This window comes from Culex pipiens, chromosome 2, assembly GCF_016801865.2.
Source record: "Culex pipiens pallens isolate TS chromosome 2, TS_CPP_V2, whole genome shotgun sequence".
Taxonomy (NCBI): Eukaryota; Metazoa; Arthropoda; class Insecta; order Diptera; family Culicidae; genus Culex; species Culex pipiens.
The window spans coordinates 19,172,563-19,197,334 of NC_068938.1; the positions used below are offsets into that span (position 1 = coordinate 19,172,563).

The window sequence follows — 24,772 nt, forward strand, 5'->3', positions numbered from 1 at the left end:
GACTTATGAATAACATACAACTGTGCATTTATTCTAGATTCAGATCCATACAGCGTCAGTGTTTATTTGGTCGAAGTGTACTAATTCATTGGCAGATCTGGTTCTAGTTGTAATGTACGACAAGACTACTGACGGACTTGACAGGACGAGGGCCCAGTTTAGAGGTTTCGACATCAACAATGTGCGGCTGGATCACGCTCCCAAAAAAAAAAAAAAAAAAAAAAATTAGGATTTTTATACAAACCAGTTCAAATTTCATCTTTGGTATAGTCACAATTTACTGGTAAAGGAAAACGTTGAAAACTAGATTTTTTTTCTGGGCAGTTAGAGGTTAATATGTTTTGAAATAAATAATCCAAACATGTGTTCAACAGAAAAAAACGTTAAAACCTTTCATAATTTTCTACAAAGTTGCATTTCCCACCTTCAATGAGGCCTAATTACCCACGCTTCACAAACATTCCAAATATTTACAATCAAAATATTGTTCCAAGATTAGGACAACCGCCGCCCATATGTTTACCACCCTTGCTTGTCGCGTGCGCTTCAAATCTGCCTCAATCTCAAAGTCGAGGATAAGGTCTCCCGGGTTATCTTATCTACTCCTTGCTGTGTGCTCGCTCCTGTATACAACACCTCTCTCTCTCGGTTGTAGATTTACCTTGCCGGTGTAAATATAGACATACCAACGAACCAACTTCTGAATCACTGACAGGGCCCGCCCGGCCATAGAAAGGTGATAAATTATCCCAACGTTACAATCTTTTCATTATCATCACTCCCTGGGCCGGAAGAAGGTGGGGAGTGGCGAGGGAGAGCTTTTAATTTGTTCTTGGACCTCCTGGAAAGGCCGCCGTGCCAGGACGAAACCATCCGAAAACTGCCAAGTGGGGATATTAAATTATGCAGACATAAATTTGAAATTCCTTCCCACCAGAGTGGCAGGACCGGCAGGCAGCTTACATAATAAATCAACTCCAAGAAGAGTGGGCACACGAAGCGCACCCCACAAGTTCACACCAGAGTCCTTCTTCCGGACGACCGTGGTCAAGAGATTCCCGGCAATGCCAAAAGGGCGCGAATAAATCCTCGTCCAATCGTCTGACAAGAGTTCAAACTTGATTAATTATTCAAACGCGCTATGCCACAGAAGAGAGTCCTGTCTGGGGCCGGGTTCCGATATTGGCCGGGCATGTCCGTCGATATGAATGCATTTGAACTCTGTGGGACGGGGGTTCGTGTTCGTTTGTACAGTGTCTGTATCGCAAAGAGAAGAGGGGTAAGCCATGGCTTACGTACTACAACATGCCACTAAAAGCTCGTTTCCCATCAGTTGGAATGCCTCTCCGGATCCAAAATCTAGGATCACCATTAAGTATGCATTAAAGAGAGCTCTTTCTCTGTCTAAATGGTTCCATTAGGCGGACCGGTCATAGACTAACCGTTTCCGCACTTTCGGATTCGGGGGGACCTTTCAGAAAATGGGAGCAACGGTCTCGTACTCACACACAAGTCACCATTAGGGAGAGAGAGGTCGAGGAATCTGGACAAATCCAGGCCACGTATACACCTTGTACTGCTGTACATGGCTAGATGCACTCAGAACTGGGGAGATTTAGATTTTTTGCGCGCCAGACAGACAACAACCATATGATTACTATAAACCTTATGGTTTTTGAACATTTCGCCTACTGTTACTACATTTTCTTATTTTGAATGAATCCCAAACAATATTTGACAAATCGTTACTATTCCCTAAACTGTGCCTGTATAGTCAGCAACTGGTTATTGTTTACCCGGGGACGTTCTCCGCTACCCACGGGATAAAGATCCTAATCGGGTGGCTTTTGATTTGCTTTTATACGTCGTGTGATTCAGCGGAGGCTATACGAACAGACTAGGCACAGGGGCAGACAGAACACGTTTTACTCGAGGCCCAGACATCGTGGCAGAACAGGGAGCGTCCTACTGCACAGTAAAATTGTCAGAAAATGTGTAATTTTACCTCTGAAAAAGTGTAATTTTACAACTTTTCTGGTGTAATGTCACTTTTTCACTCATAATTGAGATAACATTACATTATAAAAGAGATAATATTCAACCTTCCAAATTTACACATGTTTTTTACTGTGTAGGTATAGGTTCATTCGAGGTTCGCGTGTGCCTGTCGCATCGTTGTCGATGAATGATGAGCTGCCGATGTCGAGGAAAGGAAAAGCACATGGATGGTTGAAGTGTTGGGAATTTTGTGATTTATGGGGAGTTTTTGATTTGAGAAGGATATTTTTTAGGAAAAGTTACACAGTAAAAAAATGTGTAAATTTGGAAGCTGTAATTTTGGAAGGTTGAATATTACCTCTTTTAAGATGTAATTTAACCTCAATTAAGACTGAAAAAGTGACATTACACCTTTTTTTCTAAACTTATTTTTATTAGGTCCTCTTAGGTGCTAAGACCAGGTTAGGACCGAGGATCGATCAACATATTATCATTACACCTTTCTAGTGGTAAAATTACACATTTCCAGAGGTAAAATTACACATTTTTTCTGACATAAAAGATGTACCCCTTCCCAGATATAATATTACCATGATTTTTTTTCTGTGTATATAGGTCGGAACTAAAGATTGTGTAAGATTTTGGACAATTTGGTTAGGGAATACAGCATAAACTCGAATTTCGATCTGGGGAAAATCTTTGTGAAACATCGTAAAGTGCTACGAATCGATCCTGTAATGATACTGTGTGATAATCTAATTCTGTTGATCAGTATTTTTGATGGGAAAATTTAAAGGTTTTATAATCATAAATGAAAAAAGTTAGATTATATCCACAGTGAAAAAAAGATAAATTTTGTAAGGTTTAAAATTTGATGGTTGAATATTACATGATTTTCGCGTTATTGTGTAAAAAATGAAATTCAACAGAAAAAAAAATTACCAGATCCTGATGTAATATTACACATTTCTTACCGTATTTTGTAAAAAAAAAATATTTTATATCTGCAATTGGTTTATGTTTAATTTTAACTTTTTCACACATTATTCTAGGTAAAACTACACAAAAATAGGTAATACTACAACATCACAGTCTTAACCTTTGGAATTTTCACTTGTTTATACTTCGCATTACACAGTAAAACATAGTTGAATGTTTGAAGATTGAAAATGAAAAATTGATGGTTGAATATTGCCTAGTAATAGTATTTTTTAGTATTTTTAACCAAAGTATTCGCAGATGTAAAATAATCATGATTTTTTTTACTATTCATTTAAGATTTCTAATAAAAAAAATGTGTTATTTTACATCGGAAACTGGAGAAATTTTCATCATTTTCTGTTGCAATTTAACACATTTTTTTTTACCGCATTTTGTAAAAAAAATGTTATTTTATATCTTCAATTGGTTTATGTTTAATTTTAATTTTTATACACATTATTCTAGGTAAAACCACACAAAAAAGGTAATATTCAAACATCACATTTTCAACCTTTGGAATTTTCACTTGTTTATATACTTCGCATTACACAGTAAAAAATAGTTGAATGTTTGAAGTTTGAAAATGAAAAATTGATGGTTGAATACTGCCTACACCCAAAGGAAAAATATATCTCAAAATCTGCAACATTGGATTTGCTGCAGAAAATGTCATATTTTATAACATTTTTTGCAGCAAGCCCGTAGATCATTTTTGCCCGCGTGTAAAAATTTCAGCGATCTGCAGTTCTTACCAACACATATAATGCTGGCCTGTCCCCGAGCAACACTCCAAAGAGAAGCATATGTTGGTGCTCTTTCACTCACATTTCATCAAGCGTCCATGGCGCGGTGGTAGCGTGTCGGATCAATAACCAAGAAGTTGGTGGTTCAATCCTCGTTCTGCTAAGTGCTTTTTTTGTGAAATACAACCAAAAAGCCGTCGGTAATGTCGATAATTGTCGGTAACGGGCAAAAATGTCATACCCCTATATCGCAAAAAATGCATGAGGACTAGGGTGCAGAGAAAAAATGACCCCCTGCTCCACAAGCGGAAAACGGTTTTTTGGGTTATTTTAAGCATCTGTGTAAATTTTGAACGACATTGGATGAGATTAACCCATTGATACCCGAGTTTAAAGTTGGTGAGAAAAATGTTTTTCATACAAAAATGACTTTTTTAAATCGCTAATAACTTTTCAGGATCGGGTTTTACAGTTTTGGTATGTTCTACAAAGTTGTAGAGCATTAAATTTTCAAAAAGAATCTCACTTTTGGGAATATTTGGATGGAAGAAACGCACCGTGCAGACCAAACCGTAAGAAACTTGGAATTTCCATACATTTTTTCGATTTTTCCCATACAAACTTCACCTCCGAGTATCAATGGGTAAATGATGACCGATTTTGCTCATAGTTGGCCCAGAGTCCTAAAATAGGTCAAGGAACAACATTCAGCTTGTGGAGGGAGGTTTTGAAAAAAAGTCCCATATTCTGGGCACCCTAATGAGGACAGTTATCATGCAGATTCTGATATACTTTCATGCCGCCATGCATCACAATCATGCGACTGCCAGTTGGGTGTACTAATAGTATTTTTTAGTATTATTAACCAAAGTATTCGCAGATGTAAAATTACCTTGATTTTTTTTAATATGCGTTTAAGATTTCTAATAAAAAAATGTGTAATTTTACATCGGAAACTGGTGAAATTTTCATCATTTTCTGTTGAATTAACTTTTTACACAAAAAAGAATTTATAAAATAACTCAATAAAAGCCATCAAAATTTTCATCCTTCCAGGATTCATTTTTTTCTGTGTAAATGTAGGTATCTCTTATGTCAGAAAATAACATGCAATTTTACCTCTAAAAAAATGTAAATTTATTACTTTTTCAATTAAATCACAATTTTATAACCATAGTTGAGGTAATATTACATCATAAAGAGAATTATATTTTTAAAACCTTAAAATTTAACACCTTCAAAATTTACATATTTTTTACTGTTTGATTTTTTTTATGTGTGAAAAAAAGGGAATTTATCTAAGGAACTGGTGAAATTTGCATCAGTTTTTGTCTTTTTTACTTATTTACTTCGAATAAATTTATACCAAATAGTATCAATTCTTACCCATCAAATTTTGAATCTTCAAAAAATAAACTTTTTCAACTGTATTTTATATCGGTAATGTGTCATTTTACACATTTTATGAGATAAAATTACATCCTAGAATGGGTAATTTTTTTGACACAAGAGTTCAGAAAAGATAAACCTTATCCCACATTTAATTTCATCCAGAAATTTTGAAATAATGCACATTTTTCGTGATTTTTATGATAATTCTACTTTTAAACATTGATTGAGGTAATATTACATCATTAAAAGGTACATTAACAGCATCAAATTTAACACCTTCAACATTAATACCAATCTTTATTATGTATTTTTGATACAAATTATACTTCCTCATAATTTCCCTGCCGGTCACCCGTAAAACAACCCTCAAAAGCTTATAAAAATCTACCAAGAACACCTTCATCAACCCAGACTAGACCATCATCTGCGGACACACAAAGAGCATCATGAACCCTAACCCTGCACCCTGCTAGTTGTAGCAGCAACATCAGTCAGTGGGTACAACCCACAGCAAATTCATGCTTGATGTTGCCACTGAACTACCGTGCAGCAAAGGGCGAAACTATACTTGTTTGAACAGCAAACACGAGACCTGGCCGGTTGGCTGGCTGGAAAAACAGAAGATACACAAACAAACATACACGCTGGGTGGAGGGAGGCCACAGTCCTCTCCGTGTCCACACCTTGATTTCACGTGCTGTAGGTCACAACATCACCGCGGGAAAAACGTTGGGTGGAGTTGCTTTGAGCTTTATTTGTGCGATACAAGGACTAGGTTTTACGGTGAAATCCAGCACCCTAGTAGAATACTGCACGCGCTGAAGCTCACAATCCAGAGCAGTGCTGCCAGAGCTGTGTTACAGTGCACCGCCGACGGTTGCAGCATGGCTGGCGTTGTTTTGTTGATCGTCATCATGTTCAACAGCATGCACGTGCTATCCACTATTAGTTGATCGTGCCTCTTAACCGTTAACGATCCCCGGTAGTCCCACTCACAGTGTTGAAGTCCTACGATCTGGAAGACTCGAGTATCGTTCCGGTACCACAGGTTGTCCAGCCTCCAAGGTAGCATATATCTGTTCACGGTACGAAACGTTCTGCAAGTGTTGCAGGTTATGATCTGGACGCTCGTTGGATTGCATTCCATGGCGAAACGGTAACACCCGACAGCGAATGGATCCTCCAGGTTGAACGGGTTTAGGCCGTGGTTGTTCGGAATCCAGGTCACAATGTCACCGAAGATTCTGGTATTCACAGGGCAGTCGTTGAGGGATTTTAGGGGTTGGTTTTCCAAGTCAAACTCGACTGCGAGAAACGATGATACAAGAATCCACAGTTGAAGAATTAGGGCAATCCAAGACATGTTGCTTTGTTGTTAGTGGGATTCGGTCTGATAGATAACGGACAACGGTATACTTAAATAATTTCCAATTCTATTCGTGAATATAGGGAGGAACTAATGGATCCTTTAATGTAATCTATTCTGAAGACTTTGACACCAATCGTAAAAAAGACCAATTACTCCAACAATGAACCTTTCAAAGCAACTCCACCCTACAGTTCTAAAAGCTCTGCTCGGGTTGATTGCTGATAAAGTCGTCCCGGTGCACGTAACCTCTTCTTCAAGCCACACCTATAAACGGGGTCGGTCAGTCGAACATTCAGCAGAACTCGAGGTCACCAGGGAAGGAAAGGGAGTCGAGTAGGTGTCAATGTCACTTGCAGGTTCTGATTTTAAAATTTTCCCCGCGGGAACTGACACGGTCACGAAGGCTGGCAACACTGTTGTTGTTGTTTCACCGTTGAACTCATAGAGTCATGAAGGCGGCGCGATGCAACAAAGACTAGGCTATGAATCATGCTGGTCCATTTTTGGCGGTTGAGATTTACTTTTTTTTTGCAGTGCTGACGTAACAATTGCCGTCATTGTTGCCAGTCCGGTTGACGCGCGTGTTCCCAAGTCAGGTTATTCCGTTGGATACCGCAGGCAAAGAGTGACACGAGTACTCTCCGTCAGACGGCGCGACGTGGAGGTTGTGTGCGCAATTAGATAATCGATGCTAATCGGTTGTGCCGAGCGGCAAGTTTAGCTAGTGTGGTTGTACAGATTTGTGCGAGATGATGATCTGTGTGATGTTAGTCGGACAGATTGGAATCAAATTGATTAGCTAGTTTTTTTCAGAATTCATTATTTTCTTACTCTTTAACTTGAATAATATATTCCATGTACTTTCAAATACATGAATCTTGGATTATTGATCCTTCAATTTCTTTTATTCTTGAATCTTGGATTTTTTAAGATTCAAATGACGGAATGTTGGACAACTAGACTCCCGGACCTTATGGTATCTTGGAACTGATTACATTGATTCCTGGATTCTTGGACTCTAGAATTCTTAGACTCTTAGATTCTTAGACTCTTGGATGCTTTTACTCTTAGATTCTTGAATTCTTGAATTCTTATATACTTATTCTTGGACTCTTGGATTCTTGGACTCTGAGATTCTTGGACTCTTAGATTCTTAGACTCTTGGGCTCTTGGATTCTTGGACTTTTTGATTCTTAAACTCTGAGATTATTGGACTCTTGGATTCTTGGACTCTTGGATTCTTGGATTCTTAGACTTTTGGATTCTTAGACTCTGAGATTCTTGGACTCTGAGATTCTTGGACTATTGGATTCATGGACTCTTGGATTCTTAGACTTTTGGATTCTTGGACTCTTGGATTCTTAGACTCTGAGATTCTTGGACTATTGGATTCATGAATCTACTTTTAACCTTTTGGACTCTTGGATTCTTAAACTTTTGGATTCTTGGACTTTTGGATTTTTGGACTCTTGGATTCTTGAATCTAAAAGTCCACTTTTGACCTCTTGGATTCCAGGATTCTTAGACTTTTGGATTCTTGGACTCTTGGATTCTTGGGCTCTTGGATTCTTGGGCTCTGAGATTCTTGGACTATTTGATTCTTGGACTCTTAGACTCTTGGATTCTTGGACTCTTGGACTCTTGGACACTTGGAATTTTGGACTCTTAGATTTTTTGATTTTTATACTTTTGGATTCCAACTCTTGGATACCTGGATTCTTGGATACTTGGATTCTTATACTTTTGGACTCTTGGATTTTTGGATATTCATACTTTTAGATTCCAACTCTTGGATTCTTATACTTTTGGACTCTTGGATTCTTAGATTTTTATACTTTTGGATTCTTGGGCTCTTGGATTTTAGGACTCTTGGATTCTAGGACTCTTGGATTGATATACTTTTGGACTCTTGGATTTTTAGATTTCTATACTTTTGGATTCATGGACTCTTGGATTCTTGGACTCTTGGATTCTTAAACTCTTGGATTCTTGAACTATTGGATTCTTGGACTCTTGGATTCTTGGACTCTTAGATTCTTGAATTCTTTTATTATTATACTTTTGGACTCTTGATTTCTTAGATTTTTATGCTTTTGGATTCTTGGACTCTTGGATTCTTATACTTTTAGATTCTTATACTTTATACTCTTGGATTCTTGTACTTTTGGACTCTTGGATTCTTGGATTCTTAGATTTTTATACTTTTGGATTCTTGGACTCTTGGATTCTTGGACTCTTTGATTCTTGGACTCTTGGACTCTTGGACTCTTGGATTCTTGGACTCTTGGATTCTTGGACTCTTGGATTCTTATACTTTTGGACTCTTGGATTCTTGGATTCTTAGATTTTTATACTTTTGGATTCTTGGACTCTTGGATTCTTGGACCCTTGGATTCTTGGACTCTTGGATTCTTGGACTCTTGGATTCTTAAACTCTTGGATTCTTGAACTCTTGGATTCTTGGACTCTTGGATTCTTGGACTCTTGGATTCTTGGACTCTTGGATTCTTGGACTCTTGGATTCTTGGACTCTTGGATTCTTGGACTCTTGGATTCTTGGACTCTTAGATTCTTGAATTCTTGGATTATTATACTTTTGGACTCTTTATTTCTTAGATTTTTATGCTTTTGGATTCTTGGACTCTTGGATTCTTATACTTTTAGATTCTTATACTTTATACTCTTGGATTCTTGTACTTTTGGACTCTTGGATTCTTGGATTCTTAGATTTTTATACTTTTGGATTCTTGGACTCTTGGATTCTTGGACCCTTGGATTCTTGGACTCTTGGATTCTTGGACTCTTGGATTCTTGGACTCTTGGATTCTTGGACTCTTGGATTCTTGGACTCTTGAATTCTTGATTTCTTAGACTCTTAGATTCTTGGACTCTTGGATTCATGGACTTTTGGATTCATGGACTTTTGGATTCATGATCTTTTGGATTCATGGACTTTTGGGTTCTTGGACTCCTTAAATTCTTTGACTTTCAAGCTCTTGGACTTTTGTAATCATGGACTCTTGGAATCTTGAGCTCTTGGACTCTGGATCTTGGATTTTGAATTCTTGGACTTTCGAGCTATAGAAGTCATGGACACTATTTGTACTCTTGCATTCTGTTAATGCTAACAAAACTATTTCTTCCCTATCCAGCACTCAACGTGACTAGTCGTAGCTATTAATCATCCGATGTGCTCTATTTCCTCACCCTCATTACAACTACACACAGACAGTCACAAAAACATTCAAACACTTACCCAGAGACGTGCCTAAAGACTCGTTACGATATCGCCATTCACAAATGAGTCAATCTACCTAGTAAGTTACATTGCTGTACCCAAGTACTGAAACCCCTTAGCGAAGCTATAGCAGACCGGTCTGTAACTCACCGCGGGACTCTCTTGGGCGTGAATTGGTTGCTAATTTGCATACGATTCCAGACAGACGTCGTCGGTCGCCGGTGTATGAAAAGAGATTTCTGCATGAAAAGGTGACCCCGTGGTAATCACTCTTGGGACCCTTTTCAGCAGTACTTTCCTCGAGTTGCGTTGTGAGCGCCTACGCACTGGGATGTGGCCAAGTTTGTAAACCACACAAAATGGGGGGATTCCTGTATAGTTGTACGTGATGCTCGGAGTTGTGTGCTTTTGTATGGAGGGATTCTGTCCATGGCAGAGTTGTTATTGTGTGGTTTTGTCATGCACATCAATTTTTTGAATCTTGAACTTTTAAATTTAAATCATAAGTTGGAGCATTTTGGACGGTATGTCCGGTATGTCCATGCATCCTTCCTCCCCTGTAGATTCTGTGAAATGTGATCCATTCTCAGATTTCTCTCTGTGGTAAACACAACGCAGTAGGGTTGGCCGCTTGGATTCTTGGACTCTTTAACTTTTAAACTGTTAGGTTCTTGGATGCTCGAACTATCGCATTCTTGAATTTTGGATTTCTGGAATCTTAAAAATTGAACTTTTGAACTCCCAGACTTAAACTTTTGGATTCATAGCTCTTAGATACTTGGACTATAGATTTAGGCTCTTGGACTAGACTGTTGGATTCATAGATTCTTGGAATCTTGAAATTTTGGACTTTTGGACTTTAAAGCTCTAGGACTCTTGTAGTCAAAGATTATTGAACTCATGGACTATTGGACTATTGCACTTTTGGACTATTGAACCCTTGGACTTCTTGGACAATTGATCCCTTGGACTTTTGGACTCTTGGATTATTGGATTATTGGCTTCATGGCCTTTTCCAATTTTATAATCTTGGAATCTGTAGGGTTCTTTGACCTTAATTTTTTGTAATTAGGAAGCTTTTTATGGGGTGTAGTAAATCCATGACATAACCTCAAAGTGGCAACCCTGACTCCTCCCCTGAGAAATTCCCAATCCATCAGAACTTTCCCAGCAAATCTCAGCTGCAGCTGCTACCGTATTCTGCCAACTCGCGCGCAAGTGGTTAATAATTGCGACATCGCGTTAATGACGATCGTTTTCTCGTCGTCACCACCAGCGTGCATGTTTTCTACCCCATAGGACTAATCGTTCGGCTTGGCTGGGTTCACCACTTGAGTTTATCCAATCGAACAGAGAGAGTTCAACCACTGGCAGTGGGAAACAGAGGAAGTGCCACTTCTCTACACGACTCTCTACTTTCTTTCGACGACCGACGATGGTGACGAGTGCTTGACACTTAACGCGCTGGCTGGCAGGTTCTGGCGGTGACACTTGAGGATTAATTTGTTCGTTTCTTTCTTGCTTGCTTCACAGATTCAATCCAGCATTTAATATGGCCACCATAAGACAGGCGATCAACGAGACCATCGAGCGAGGTGAGTTTGGAGGGAGGGAGAGGTTTGTGTGAAGTTGATTTTTCATGGTGTCGATTTCTGGAAAAGTCAGGGAAAACCTGGAATTGTCAGGGAATTTTATTTGACCTGGAAAAGTCAGGGAAAGTCAGGGAATTTTAAGCTGGGTCAGGGAATTTTGATGATCTTAAAAATATTACTACAAAATTTCATTTATTTTTGAAAATTCACCCTTGATTATGTATTTGAATGTCTTCCAGGCCAAACTTTGCAACATTGATAATATTTATTTTTTTATATTGGTCAGTCCGGAAGGAACGCAAAACTCCATATAAAAAATACTTAAGAAAAGGGTCACGAAGAAAAGGAACAGCAACGTAAAGTTGCATTTGGCACTTCTTCGCGCGTTGCTTGTTTGCAATATGTTTAGGTTTAAAAATCGAATAATTTGGATTTGCTTTGGATTTGCGTTCAACTGAAAATAACAAATTACTAGCGCACACAGGGGGGACAATATGAGGCAGTTGCCCCCTCAGAGATTTGTTTTAAAATTGGTCGTTTGCTCAGCATATAGGGACCATAAAGAGAATCATACATTTTGTCAAAAAAATTGAATGATTAAAAAAATCAAAAGTTATAAAATTCGACAACAGAAAATTAAAAAAAATCTCAAATTCTAAAGCTCAAAGATATCAAATTTAAAAAATTCTTAAATTCTGATATTTTGGAATAGTTGATTTTTTATTTTTTTAAATTTTTATTCTAAAATTCTAAAGAAATTGCAAGGTTAGAAAATTTTCCAAAATTTTATTTTCCTTTAAATTAATGAACTATGATTTAAAAATGATCCAAAGTAATCTAATTTTGTGTAATCTAAAATGTAAGCAAAATAGTGATGGTGAAATGGAATTAAAAATTAAAGAATTAAATTCAAGAATAAAAGAAATAAAACTTTTTTCTAAAAATAAACAGGGTTGTTACGGACGGCGCGAATTTGGCGCGGATTTCACATGGTAGCAATTTTAATTTAAAAAAATATTGAGAGAGATAAAATTACTTTCAACTTATAAAGAAAAATATTATCAAAAATCAGAATAATTTTTTTTTGTTGAATGCAAAAACTTCGATTTTTTTATTGATTGAATTTTCTTCCGAAAATTTTTGTTGGTTTTTTCTCAATGAGAAAAATGAAGATGAAGATCATGAAGAGATATTTTTTTTAAATGTGTTGTTGAGGATTTCCTAAATAAATGTATTACTACACTTAACTCATTTTGAAACATACTGACTCTGAATATTTAATTTCTTTTAAGTTTTGAGTAATGTTTTTACCCTTATTTAGTGTTCTTTTATACTGGATACATTCAATTTTAAACTTGTGAATCTTAATCATATTTTAAACTCTTCCTGAAGATATAGACATAAGGATGTAACAAAAATAATTATTGGGGCATGTTCCAGTGGGTGTACTGTGCTTATATCCCAAATATGAGCTTGATTGGACGTAACAGAAGCTGGCCTCCGCCTTTGACTTTTAGATGGGATTCAACCAGTAGAAATATTTTTTTTAATTTAAATTTAAATGAAGAAAAATAAAAAAAAATCAAAATATAAAAAAAACTTCAAATTGAATTATTCAGAAATTAGGAAATAAAATTAGGAATAATAGTATTTAAAAAACCCAAAAAAAATAAATAAATAATTCCTATTAAAAAAATTAAAAGATCCGAAAATTTTTAAATAAAAAATTTAAAGAATCTGAAAATAAAATAATTTTTCTTTTAAATTAAAATTTAAAAAATTTGCAAAAAATTAAAACAAAAATTATAAATAAAAACAATCAAGAGCACAAAACTAATATTTTCTTAAATTCTTAAACTCGTAAATTTATAAATTCTTAAATTCTTAAATTCTTAAATTCTTAAATTCTTAAATTCTTAAATTCTTAAATTCTTAAATTCTTAAATTCTTAAATTCTTAAATTCTTAAATTATTAAATTCTTAAATTCTTAAATTCTTAAATTCTTAAATTCTTAAATTCTTAAATTCTTAAATTCTTAAATTCTTAAATTCTTAAATTCTTAAATTCTTAAATTCTTAAATTCTTAAATTCTTAAATTCTTAAATTCTTAAATTCTTAAATTCTTAAATTCTTAAATTCTTAAATTCTTAAATTCTTAAATTCTTAAATTCTTAAATTCTTAAATTCTTAAATTCTTAAATTCTTAAATTCTTAAATTCTTAAATTCTTAAATTCTTAAATTCTTAAATTCTTAAATTCTTAAATTCTTAAATTCTTAAATTCTTAAATTCTTAAATTCTTAAATTCTTAAATTCTTAAATTCTTAAATTCTTAAATTCTTAAATTCTTAAATTCTTAAATTCTTAAATTCTTAAATTCTTAAATTCTTAAATTCTTAAATTCTTAAATTCTTAAATTCTTAAATTCTTAAATTCTTAAATTCTTAAATTCTTAAATTCTTAAATTCTTAAATTCTTAAATTCTTAAATTCTTAAATTCTTAAATTCTTAAATTCTTAAATTCTTAAATTCTTAAATTCTTAAATTCTTAAATTCTTAAATTCTTAAATTCTTAAATTCTTAAATTCTTAAATTCTTAAATTCTTAAATTCTTAAATTCTTAAATTCTTAAATTCTTAAATTCTTAAATTCTTAAATTCTTAAATTCTTAAATTCTTAAATTCTTAAATTCTTAAATTCTTAAATTCTTAAATTCTTAAATTCTTAAATTCTTAAATTCTTAAATTCTTAAATTCTTAAATTCTTAAATTCTTAAATTCTTAAATTCTTAAATTCTTAAATTCTTAAATTCTTAAATTCTTAAATTCTTAAATTCTTAAATTCTTAAATTCTTAAATTCTTAAATTCTTAAATTCTTAAATTCTTAAATTCTTAAATTCTTAAATTCTTAAATTCTTAAATTCTTAAATTCTTAAATTCTTAAATTCTTAAATTCTTAAATTCTTAAATTCTTAAATTCTTAAATTCTTAGGTTCTTGAATGCTGCAATTTTTTTTTTCATCTTAAATTACAGAAAACCTGATAAAATTTGAAGTTATTTTTTTTCGGTTAGAGAAATTTTGAGAAGGAGATGTCGGAAAATTTGCTTCGATTTTTCTAAGTGTCGCTTTCGTAAGATCATCGAGTATGAACTGTATCTGAAATTTAAAATCTCAAGATCGAGGATTTTTTACAATTTTTAAATTTTATTGTTTTAATGTTAAAATTTCTGATTTTTTTTTGCCAAAATGTTTGTCTTGGCTTTTATATCTAGTTTACCTTATTCTAGCAAAAATACATTTTCAGTGTTTCATGAATCTGTGTTTAATGATGGCGCGGATTTTTTTTATTTCTCCGTAACAACCCTGAATAAAGGAATTTGAGAATTCAAGAATTTATAAAAAATGGTCTCTTCGGAAAAGTTGTTTCAACTTTAATTAAGATCCAGCATCCGAGATTTCATAGGGATTGTACAACTACAAAAATGTTTTTCCCAAACAACATTCAAGGGCTTACAAGGAGGAATTCTCGTGGTCAGATCGAGCTTAAATTTGGAATCTATTGCAAAACAAAAAAAGCTCGAGCAGGTTGTATTTTGTTTTTATTTTGATAAAATGTATTGATCGTGTGAATGATCGTCTGTAGGCTCTGGTCAAGGTAGATAACACTATTTTTTTTAATTTTATAGCAAAAATATTTTTTTGTAAAATTATTTAAAAAGATGTTTTCTTCAAATATCCAAAAAACCGTTTGCATTAAAAACAAACATTGCTGAAAAAGACCTAGATCTTTTTTAAAACCGTAAACATGTACTTGAAAAAATCAAATTTAATTGTATATTTTTCTTAGTTTTTACGTTTTTTCAAATATTTCTTAAGGTTCTGCAAAATTACATAGTTTTGTCTCCAAAACCATTAGTTTTTTTATATTAAGGCACAATCAAAAATTGCATCGGCCTAATTCTTTTGAAAATTCGGCAAAAGGCATCGATTTTAAAATTAAACATGACTTTTTAATTTAAATCAAATTTTCAATAGATTTTTTTTTGGAAAACTATTAACTTTAAATTTTCTTTAGGAAATGAAGTGAAATTAACTAATAGCAATTTGAAATTTGCAACAATTTTAATTATTAATTATTTCTAGAGTTTTTTTTAAAGGTCCTATAAACTATTGTGTTTCATATGTTTATAGGACCCATTCAAAAAAAAAAAAAAAAAACTAGATTTTTTGGTAAAGGGCAACATTTTAAATTACATCACAAGATTTAAAAACATAGGATATTTGAATGTTGAGCATCTATTTTCAATTCCCATTTTAATATAAAAGCAAAATAAGATGTTCTAATGATAACAAACGATGAAAAACGTTGCTTTTATTGATACTTGATCATCCAAATTCAATAAAACATCATTTCCGTAATTATATTTGAGAAAAACAAACATAACTTCTTTTGAAATCACCAACGTCTATATCACCCTGCTGTCATTGAGGGGGACGCTTTGTTATGATTCGTTTTTCTTCGCCGAATGTACATGGCGCTTTGTTTATGTTGCTTTTTTTCGTCACGAGGTTCATGTAGTCTTTTGTTTGACAGGTTGACAGGGCTATATAAACAGGGACTGCTGATGGCAGAGATTTTGTTTATGTTACTTTATTTAAAATCATGATTAAACAGACTTTACTGAAGTAACTTTTGCTCATTTTTGGTGGAGAGGTAGCTTATTAGGAGTACTTTCAGAATATGCAATAACCCAGAAAGTGTCAAAATGTACATGATGCCTTTTGAAATGTTACCGTCGATTTGTATGGTTGCCCATTTTGGATGTTCGATAAGAAAAAACGATTGACAAAATAAAAAAAAAAGTTTTTGAGTTTTTGCAGAATCCATCGCTAAAAAATTAAATTAAAAAATTCATTGAAGTTTTTCAATATCTTATATTTCCAATATTCAAAAAGGAAAATGCATGAAACCATAAAAACGCTCTACACAATATTTTAGTAAAAAATGAAAAATAAAAAAAAATTGGTGGCCTGGAGAGGTCAGGGAAAAGTCAGGGAATTTTATTTTGGGATTTGGATCGACACCATGATTTTATTACAGAAATGCACACAATTTCATTCTCCAGGAGGTGTACAAAATCCACATTGTTTTCAATACTGAGACTTTTTTGAACCAAATTTGCAAAAAAAATAATTTCATAATTGATTATCACAAATTAACATTTTTTATTTTTTTTATTACAATGATTTTTCTCTTTTGTAGTTTTATATAATTCTAAAAACTTTGTTATACAGTCGTGACTCTGTTTGTCGATTTTCGCTATCTCAATGTTTTTTTCTATCTATCGATGGTTCTTTTAAAGCTGCATAATTTGAGGCTTGCTTTTACTCGATATCTTCTCTAGGTCGAAGAGTCTCGTTCTCGATGGTTTTCATTTGTTTTGAAAATCTATTCCAATTGCCAATTTTTATATTTTCTCATGGCCATGTTGCCACAATTCTCTCTTATAGCTGAGAAAAAAATCTATAAAATCTATAAACGAACAAATAATTTATAAACTGATGCTTCTCTTTCTCGATAATCCCTTTACAATTGACACCCAGAAATTCGGCTGTAATTCTTCAAAAAATATAAATTTTCAATTGTTTTTAAATTGATTATATTTGTTTTACAATACAGAAAGTGTGTATGCCGGATTATTTGTTTCATGTAGATGGAGCATTTTGTCGGCTGTCTAAACCAATACGCTATCAAAATATTCAAAAAATGTTATCTGAATCGTTTTGATATCTTTGGCAAAGTTCTAGGAATTGGTTACAAGTATTATGGGATCAAAGAGTTACACTTTTTCATTTTTTACTGAGTGTTATGATTATCTTTTTTACCCAAAGGTGAAATAGCCCAAAATATTCATTAATAAAAAAATGATTTTAGATATGTTCGAAATCCCCAAATTTCGACTTTTGCACAATAACCCAGGATTAAGGCGTCCAATTTCCCGGGTTTTGCATTTTCCGGGAAACGGGAAAAATATTTTTGGAATCCCGGGTATTCCCGGGAACTCGAGAAATTTTTGAAGCAGTCATAAAATCTATGATTTCATAATATTTTATATGTTTTGAAAACTTAAAAATATAGAACTAGCTCAATAATAACAATTGATGACAATCTACTTTCAATCTAAACAAGGACGACAGTTTTTAAAATGGTTTTTTTTTATGATTTATAAAAAAAATACGAATTTCAATTTCAATTTCAAGGTCCTATAAGTCCAATCAGTATTGCAAATGAGTGATAGAAAAGCTATCAATAGATTATTTCTGCACCAAAAATATCCGCTAGTATAGCGGCAGTCACTATTGCTTGTGAGATCTCTTCTTGTGTCTCGTGATTCCCAGCGATGTCCCTCTCTCTCTCTCTATCACTCCTCCCCTTTTCCTCGACTATGCGCTCTCACCGCTGAGTCTCTCAATCTCTCTGAGAGTTTCAATGAGGAGAGAAGAGCAGTTGTATTTGAGGCATGATTATTCAGGCGGGATAATTGTAGTTGCTGAGAGCTGATATTTTGATATTTTAACAACCCTGAGTCCTATTGTCTTTTATATGTCTATAGGACCTATCCCAAAAAAAAAAAAAAAAACTCTAGAAATAAAATGATACCAGTCAATGGAAAATTTTAGATAAGTTTTGAATGTCTTGTTTTACATAAAACATATTTTACTAATTATCTTTATGTTACTACCACCAACTGGAGAAAATCAGGACTACAGGCTGAAAAAGAACAGGAAGTTTTAAGAGCAATACATTTGGAAATCGGTGTACTAATTGTTTTGATTCCGGTGTTTGATGAAAAATAATTAAGATGATTTTTTTTTAAATTTAAAATCCTAAATATATTTTTTTTGAATTTCGGGAATTCCCGGGACAGTTTATGAAAATTCCTTGTGATTCGCCAATTTCTGGTTTTGGAAAAATCCCGGGATTTTTTGTCGCACTACCCAAGATGGTCAAAATTAATTTGGCAGCTGTTGCAATTTTTTAAAGTGCTGATTTTAAACTTGCTTAAAAAAATATTTTTTTGTTTTTTTTTCAAAGATCATAAATCAATCTTTGCCGACCGGAGCGCTCAACCATTCGCGAGCGAACACGACAGGCTGGCAGCCAGCGGCTTGCTCAATCAATTCACTCAGCGAAACAAATACTTGGTGAATTTCTTTTCCTACTCCGTCTGTCAACCCGAGTCATATACGTACATGCTCACAGAGGAGAGAGACAAAAAAAAAATACTAGCGCGGTGCTAATTTGGTCTGCACTACCACAGTTTGCCCTCAATTAGGTTTTACACCGTGACGTCATTTGACAGCTCGTGTGCACTGTTTACATGGTCTTCGTCGATTGTCGACAAATTTCCCAGAACAAAATCGACGACCGCATCGAACTGTGCTAAGTCCATGTAAACAGTGCACTCCTTTCTAACCTCCAAATCGAGTCGGCGTAGAACCTAATTAGAAATTGGTTTGGTGACAATTGCTGCCAAATTTGTCTTTGATGTTGTGTTAACAACAAAATTGCAAAATATTATTGATATCATTGATTTTAAACAATTTCTTAAATGATCGAAGCAATGCCGATCGCAAGCTAATCTCAGTCAGCTTTGAGCAACTTAACGAAATCGGTCTTTCTGAACCATTCGCTGTACTACCTGATTGGAGTGAGAGGGAGAGCAAAGAGAGAGTGTTCAGTAGCGATTGGTGTGGATGTGACAAACAGTAGGAATACATCAGAGCAGTTTTTCATCGCTCTAGATTTGTGCTCGCGAGTGATTGAGTCTCTTTGGAGCAATCAGAACCCTTGATTGAAAGAAAACAAACAGGAAAAAAATGTTTTTTCCTTCATAAAATATTTTTAATGCCAAAAATAACGTTTTTCTTATTAAAAACAGTTGCTAATTTAAATTTTGCTACTGAAAATGATATTTAAAAATTGTTTTGAACATTTTTTCACAATGTTCCAAATATTTTTTAGTATTTAAAAACGACTTTTTTATTTAACTTTTTTTTGTCTGAACTGTTAGTTCCTACTACTTTGTCGAAGACGCCAAATTTATCGAATCCTTTCTCAAGATACCTAATAATGCAAAATGGTTTTTTGGTATATGAAATGCATGAATAAGGCTTCATTCGAATGAACAAATATTATTGCTAAATTCTAATGAAGTATTCAAATTCATGGTCAAAATTATATTTAAAAGAAGCTTTATTTAGTGTAGATCTATTAGAAGTGACAATTTTAAAAAAATGTTTCTTCAATATAAAATTCTGGAGAATGAAATTTGTGAGGATATCTGAACAAAAATTCTGTACAAAATATTTTTTTTAAAGTTACCTTATGCTATAAAAAAATCTAATTGGATTGGAATCTACGAACAAGGTATTTTAATTGGCCAACAAAAACTTTTAAGCTAGCGTAATCTAGAGTAAGTAATTTTAACAATATAAAAGTTACAACTTGGGACTAAAATATCTTGCTTCTACATCCCCCCAAAACTCCGACTCTGCCCCCTTGATAACCTCCAGACATTGGTGCTCTTCTCCGCACAGTGCGCATCCCGACGCCGACCCGGTTGCGGGACCTCATCCGACAGATCCGTGCCGCGCGGACGGCGGCCGAGGAGCGAGCGGTGGTGAACCGCGAGTGCGCCTACATCCGCAGCATATTCCGCGAGGAGGACTCGGTGTGGCGCTGCCGGAACATCGCCAAGCTGCTGTACATCCACATGCTCGGCTATCCGGCCCACTTTGGCCAGCTCGAGTGCCTCAAGCTGACCGCCAGTCCCCGCTTCACAGACAAACGGATCGGCTACCTGGGGGCGATGCTGCTGCTGGACGAGCGGCAAGACGTGCACCTGCTCATCACCAACTGCTTGAAGAAGTGAGTTTCACGGTATGACCCTACGGAGTCCTTGTACTAACGACCTTTTTTTCTCCCCACTCCCCCACACAGTGACCTCAACAGTCCGACCCAGTTCGTGGTGGGGCTGGCCCTTTGCACCCTCGGAGCCATCGCCTCGCCGGAGATGGCGCGCGATTTGGCCGGCGAGGTGGAAAAGCTGATGCGATCGCCGAACGCGTACATCCGGAAAAAAGCCGCCCTCTGTGCGTTCAGGATCATCAAACGGGTGCCGGAGCTGATGGAGATCTTCCTGCCCGCCACCCGGTCACTGCTGAACGAGAAAAATCACGGTGAGTTGCCTGCTATCATTAGTATAAATTAAGTGTCAGGGGCATCAATTAGGCGCCTCGGTGGAATGTGGACTGGTATTGCGTTGGATATAGGTTGTCATTAGTTTTATCGCGCGTCAATGTTCTTTTTTTGTCTGGAAGAGGACAGAGATTCGAATGATAACGCAAAAATCAGAATTTTCTGATTTGGTTTTCTTGATTTCCATAAGAGTTATGAAGAATGATTTGGGATTCATAAGAACATCTAATTTCATAAATTTCAGAAAATTATTCTGAGCCTTAAAATTTAGAAGAATTTATTGCAATTGGTGGAGCATAACTTATCAAGGTGGCCACTCAAATCACATTTTCGAATTCTCGACTTAAAAAAATGCAAATCGGAAACTGTTTATAAAAAGAGTCAATAAATTTCGAATAGTTTTTTCATTTGTTGATTTGAATAAAAAACGTTGTTTTTATTAATTATATTTCAAATTCATGCAAAAAACTTCAAAAATGGAAGCAATTTTTGGGAAATTTTATAACAATAAAAACTATAAAAAAATCATATCTATTTTAAAAGTTTACAAATTTGTATAAAGTTTTTGTTCCTTTTTTCTAATAGTAGAAGAAAACAAGAATGAGCAATTCCATGTCAAATAGGGAATCGGTTGTACCCGACCCTCTCCGATTTCAATGAAACTTTGTAGACATGTTATCCTAGGCACATATAAGCCATTTTTGTGTATATGGAGCCAGTTACACTCGATAATGACATTTGAGAAGGGCGTAATTGTTTTAAATATTTTTGTATTTCGTAATTTAAATATTGCTATATCTCGAAGCCGTTGCATCGTATCAAAAAGTGGTCAAAGACAAACTTGTAGGAAATTTGACGGGCTTTCCGAAAAAAATACACTGAAAGAAAAAAACACTCCACTTTTATGAGATTTTTTGATTTTTAAGTTTAAAAGTCAAATTTGAAGGTGAGCCCACAATTTTTTTTCGTTCAAAATTTTTGTGAAAATAGCCTAAGATGTTACAAAAAGACTCACGAAAAATGCAGGATGGAACAACTCAACTAAAAAAATACAAAAATCATTTACTGAAACTGTTTTTTTGAAAAGTGCTCTAAACGTCAAAATTTTCAAAAACCGTGTACGGGAATCGATTCTCCAGACAATTTTACATAAAATTCTCCATATTGACCATTGTCCTAAGTCCAATCCTTGTGAAGTTACAGCGGTTTTAAAAATAAAAATGTTGAAAAAATAGGTTTTTTGATGGTTTTTGGCAATTTCTATATGACAGACTTGATTTTTCAGTCTCGAAAATATTTTTACCGGAAAGCTCGTCCAATTTCCCATAAGTTTGTCTTTGACCACATTTCAATTTGATGTATGGGCTTACAGATATAAGCTAATAACATTGCTCATAACTGAAAACATAATATTTTTTCAGTGTAGTATAGTAACCTGGATAGTAAATTAGCTATATCTGTAAGCCCATACACAAAAATGGCTTATATATGCCTAGGATGTCTACATGTCTACAAAGTTTCATTGAAATCGGAGAGGGTCGAGAAAAAAATATCTAAAAAATTACTGTTTTGGGCTGGAATTGCTCGAATGGCAAAATGTTGAAAATTACTTAATTTTATTTTTTTTTTCAATCTTAATTTTTTTAAATATTAATTTTTTTAAATCTGATTTTTTTTACGGCGGGACAGGACAGTTTTATTCTTAAATAAAATCATAAAGCAATTTTTTTGCCAGGCTTCCTTTTCAATTTATGGGATTTTGAAATTTAATTAACAGGTTATCAGTATTTGACTTTTTCAATTTTATTACAATGAAAAATCCAGTTTGATAAGAACTTATGCTTTATCTCTCATTTCATGTAAGAATTGCTGATGAGAAAAATTCTTGATTCGAATGTCTTGAATTTATTTTGTATTTTGGAATTAAGGAGGCCACTCAAATCCCTTTTTTGAATTCCAAACTTTTTCCGACTTTTTCAGAACTTGAAGTATAACATTTCTTATCAAAAAAATGATTGCAGATCATAAAATGTCCTTAAAAAGTCAATATCACCAACTAAACAAACTCCTTAATCAATAAAAATAGAACAAACTATTGACAGTCACAGTAAAATACAAACTTAACAACAAATTTCTCATAAGAAATATTTTTTTAATTCCCATTCAGAAGGAAAACTTTAAAAAAATATTTTTTTAGCTAATAAAAAGCTGAACAATACAACAAATTTCAAGATTTATTAAAAAAAGGCTGACAGTTTATTTATGTATGTAATTTTTTTTTTTGGTTGAAAAGCAATTTTCATAATTTTTTTTAAAAAATGTGATTTTGTTGTACTAAAGGCGGTTAATTTAAAATACATTTCGTCGTCTTGGCGCTTACGTCACATAGTCAAATCAATGAAAACTATAGATTTTGCTTGTAAATTGCTGTTATAAAACAATGCAAAAGGTTTGGAAACATATAAAATGCTGGCAATAGCTGAAACAGTGGTGTATGTGTTGAAATTGAGTTTTCATAAAGAATTTTGAAAATTCGCCATTTTTATTCTACTAAAATGGCTGTATCTTGGCACTGAAGTGATGAAAACTAATTGTTAAAAAAGCAAAATTGTTCAGAAAATTGTTACCTACAAGATGATGGTATTGGTTTTGGTGCCAACATTTTTTTAGATGGATTTTTGAGAGAAATTCGTAAAAATTTCAGGCATAAAATTTCATTTTTCCAACTTTAACATGCTGCCAATGAATGACGACTTTCTGGACCAATATGAGTACAGAACATTATTGGTAGGACTCCTAACTATGATATAAAGTGAAATACGGGACAGTTTGAAAGCATTTTTCAAGGTTTTAGAACAAAATATGATATTTTCATGAAAACAGAACAGAGTTAAAAAACTCAAACTCCACTTGGAATCGTTTTTCAAATATTTAATCAATGTGACAAAATTAAACATAATAAAAACTTTTCGCTGGTCATAATTGTTGTCACTAGGCTCTATATTTTCAATCTGACTATAATGTTGTTATTAGGTTACTGCTACTATTTTATTTTGATAAATTTAGTAAAAATAAATCATAAATTTTGGATCATAGAAAATGTTTTAAAAATCTGGTTCAAATGCATGCCATAATCATGTATGTATCAGGAATTTAATGTCTTAAATATCCTTTTAATTCTTTAAAATTGTGGTGGTGAAATTAACCTTAAATTTTCAGTTAGGTGCAATGGATTGATTATTTAAAAAATATTGCAGATTATTCAAGAGTTATTGAATATTTTTCAAGCAAGTGATTCCTATTTTTTTCTAATCGAACCTTAACAAAAAAAAACAAAGTCCCGACTTTTTCTCAATTTTTTGTGGATTTTGGAGAATTCCCAACTTTTTCTCGACTTGAGTGGCCACCCTGTCATAATTAATAAATGTTTACAAAAGAAAACTTTCAAAATGGGTCGTCCTATCTCTAGACTGGGATAAGACAAACCAACTTGTTTTCAATTTTTATCAGCTTTAGGATATGCAAGAAAGAGCAAACCTGTAACAAAACCAACTAAAAACAGCCCTGACATTGAATCTATGAATTATGATAAAATCTTAATGACGAAATAATTGTGTCAGTAGATTTAACTGGAAGCCTGTCGCGTATCGTACGTCCAAATCGATACGCACACAGCACCAACAACGACAACAGTTGGTTGGTTTGAGGTTACGCCACTTGCGTGATTGAACCTTCTTCGATATAACGACCCACTTAAATCGCGTAAAAAAGGTTCGCTTCCTAGGGAAAACAACCATCATCATTTTGCTTTAGGTCGATCGATTCAATTTCTTCCCGCCCAGCTGTGGATGGCTTCATTAAATTATTCGCCCAACCAGTGAAGGCATTATCATACGGTTGGTGCTAAGACACGTACCCTCTCTTCTCGCTCAGACTCCTGTGTGGGTGGCGGATGAAAACTCTTTCGAGCGTGCATCCTCCTGTAATAATCGTTACATCGCAACATAACCATCCCTTTCGCCACTGACTGTATCGTATGCGGTATCGCGATGGCCGTTTGGTGGAAAACGATGTTGTTCCCGCGATGTTCAGAACTTGAAGGAAGGTATCGCTCGCTTCAGCATAAGTGTTTTGTACCCATTCGTACGTTGCCAATTGGATGTAATTTATTCATTTGCAATGCTGGTCGGCGGTA

General features: G+C 34.2%; 1 protein-coding gene across 6 annotated transcripts in view; it reads left to right on the plus strand.

The window, feature by feature from the left end:
• Positions 1-24,772, plus strand: part of LOC120432427 (AP-1 complex subunit gamma-1) — a 67,381-nt gene that overhangs the window by 14,902 nt on the left and 27,707 nt on the right. For 4 of the 6 annotated variants that reach the window (XM_039597632.2, XM_039597635.2, XM_039597637.2 and 1 more), the window contains 3 exons: positions 11,255-11,316; positions 19,893-20,247; positions 20,320-20,558. In XM_039597632.2, coding sequence (XP_039453566.1) covers positions 11,255-11,316; positions 19,893-20,247; positions 20,320-20,558 — 656 coding nt within the window. The remainder of the gene's footprint in view (positions 1-11,254; positions 11,317-19,892; positions 20,248-20,319; positions 20,559-24,772) is intronic. The other 2 variants (XM_039597636.2, XM_039597638.2) reach the window with 1 other exon arrangement.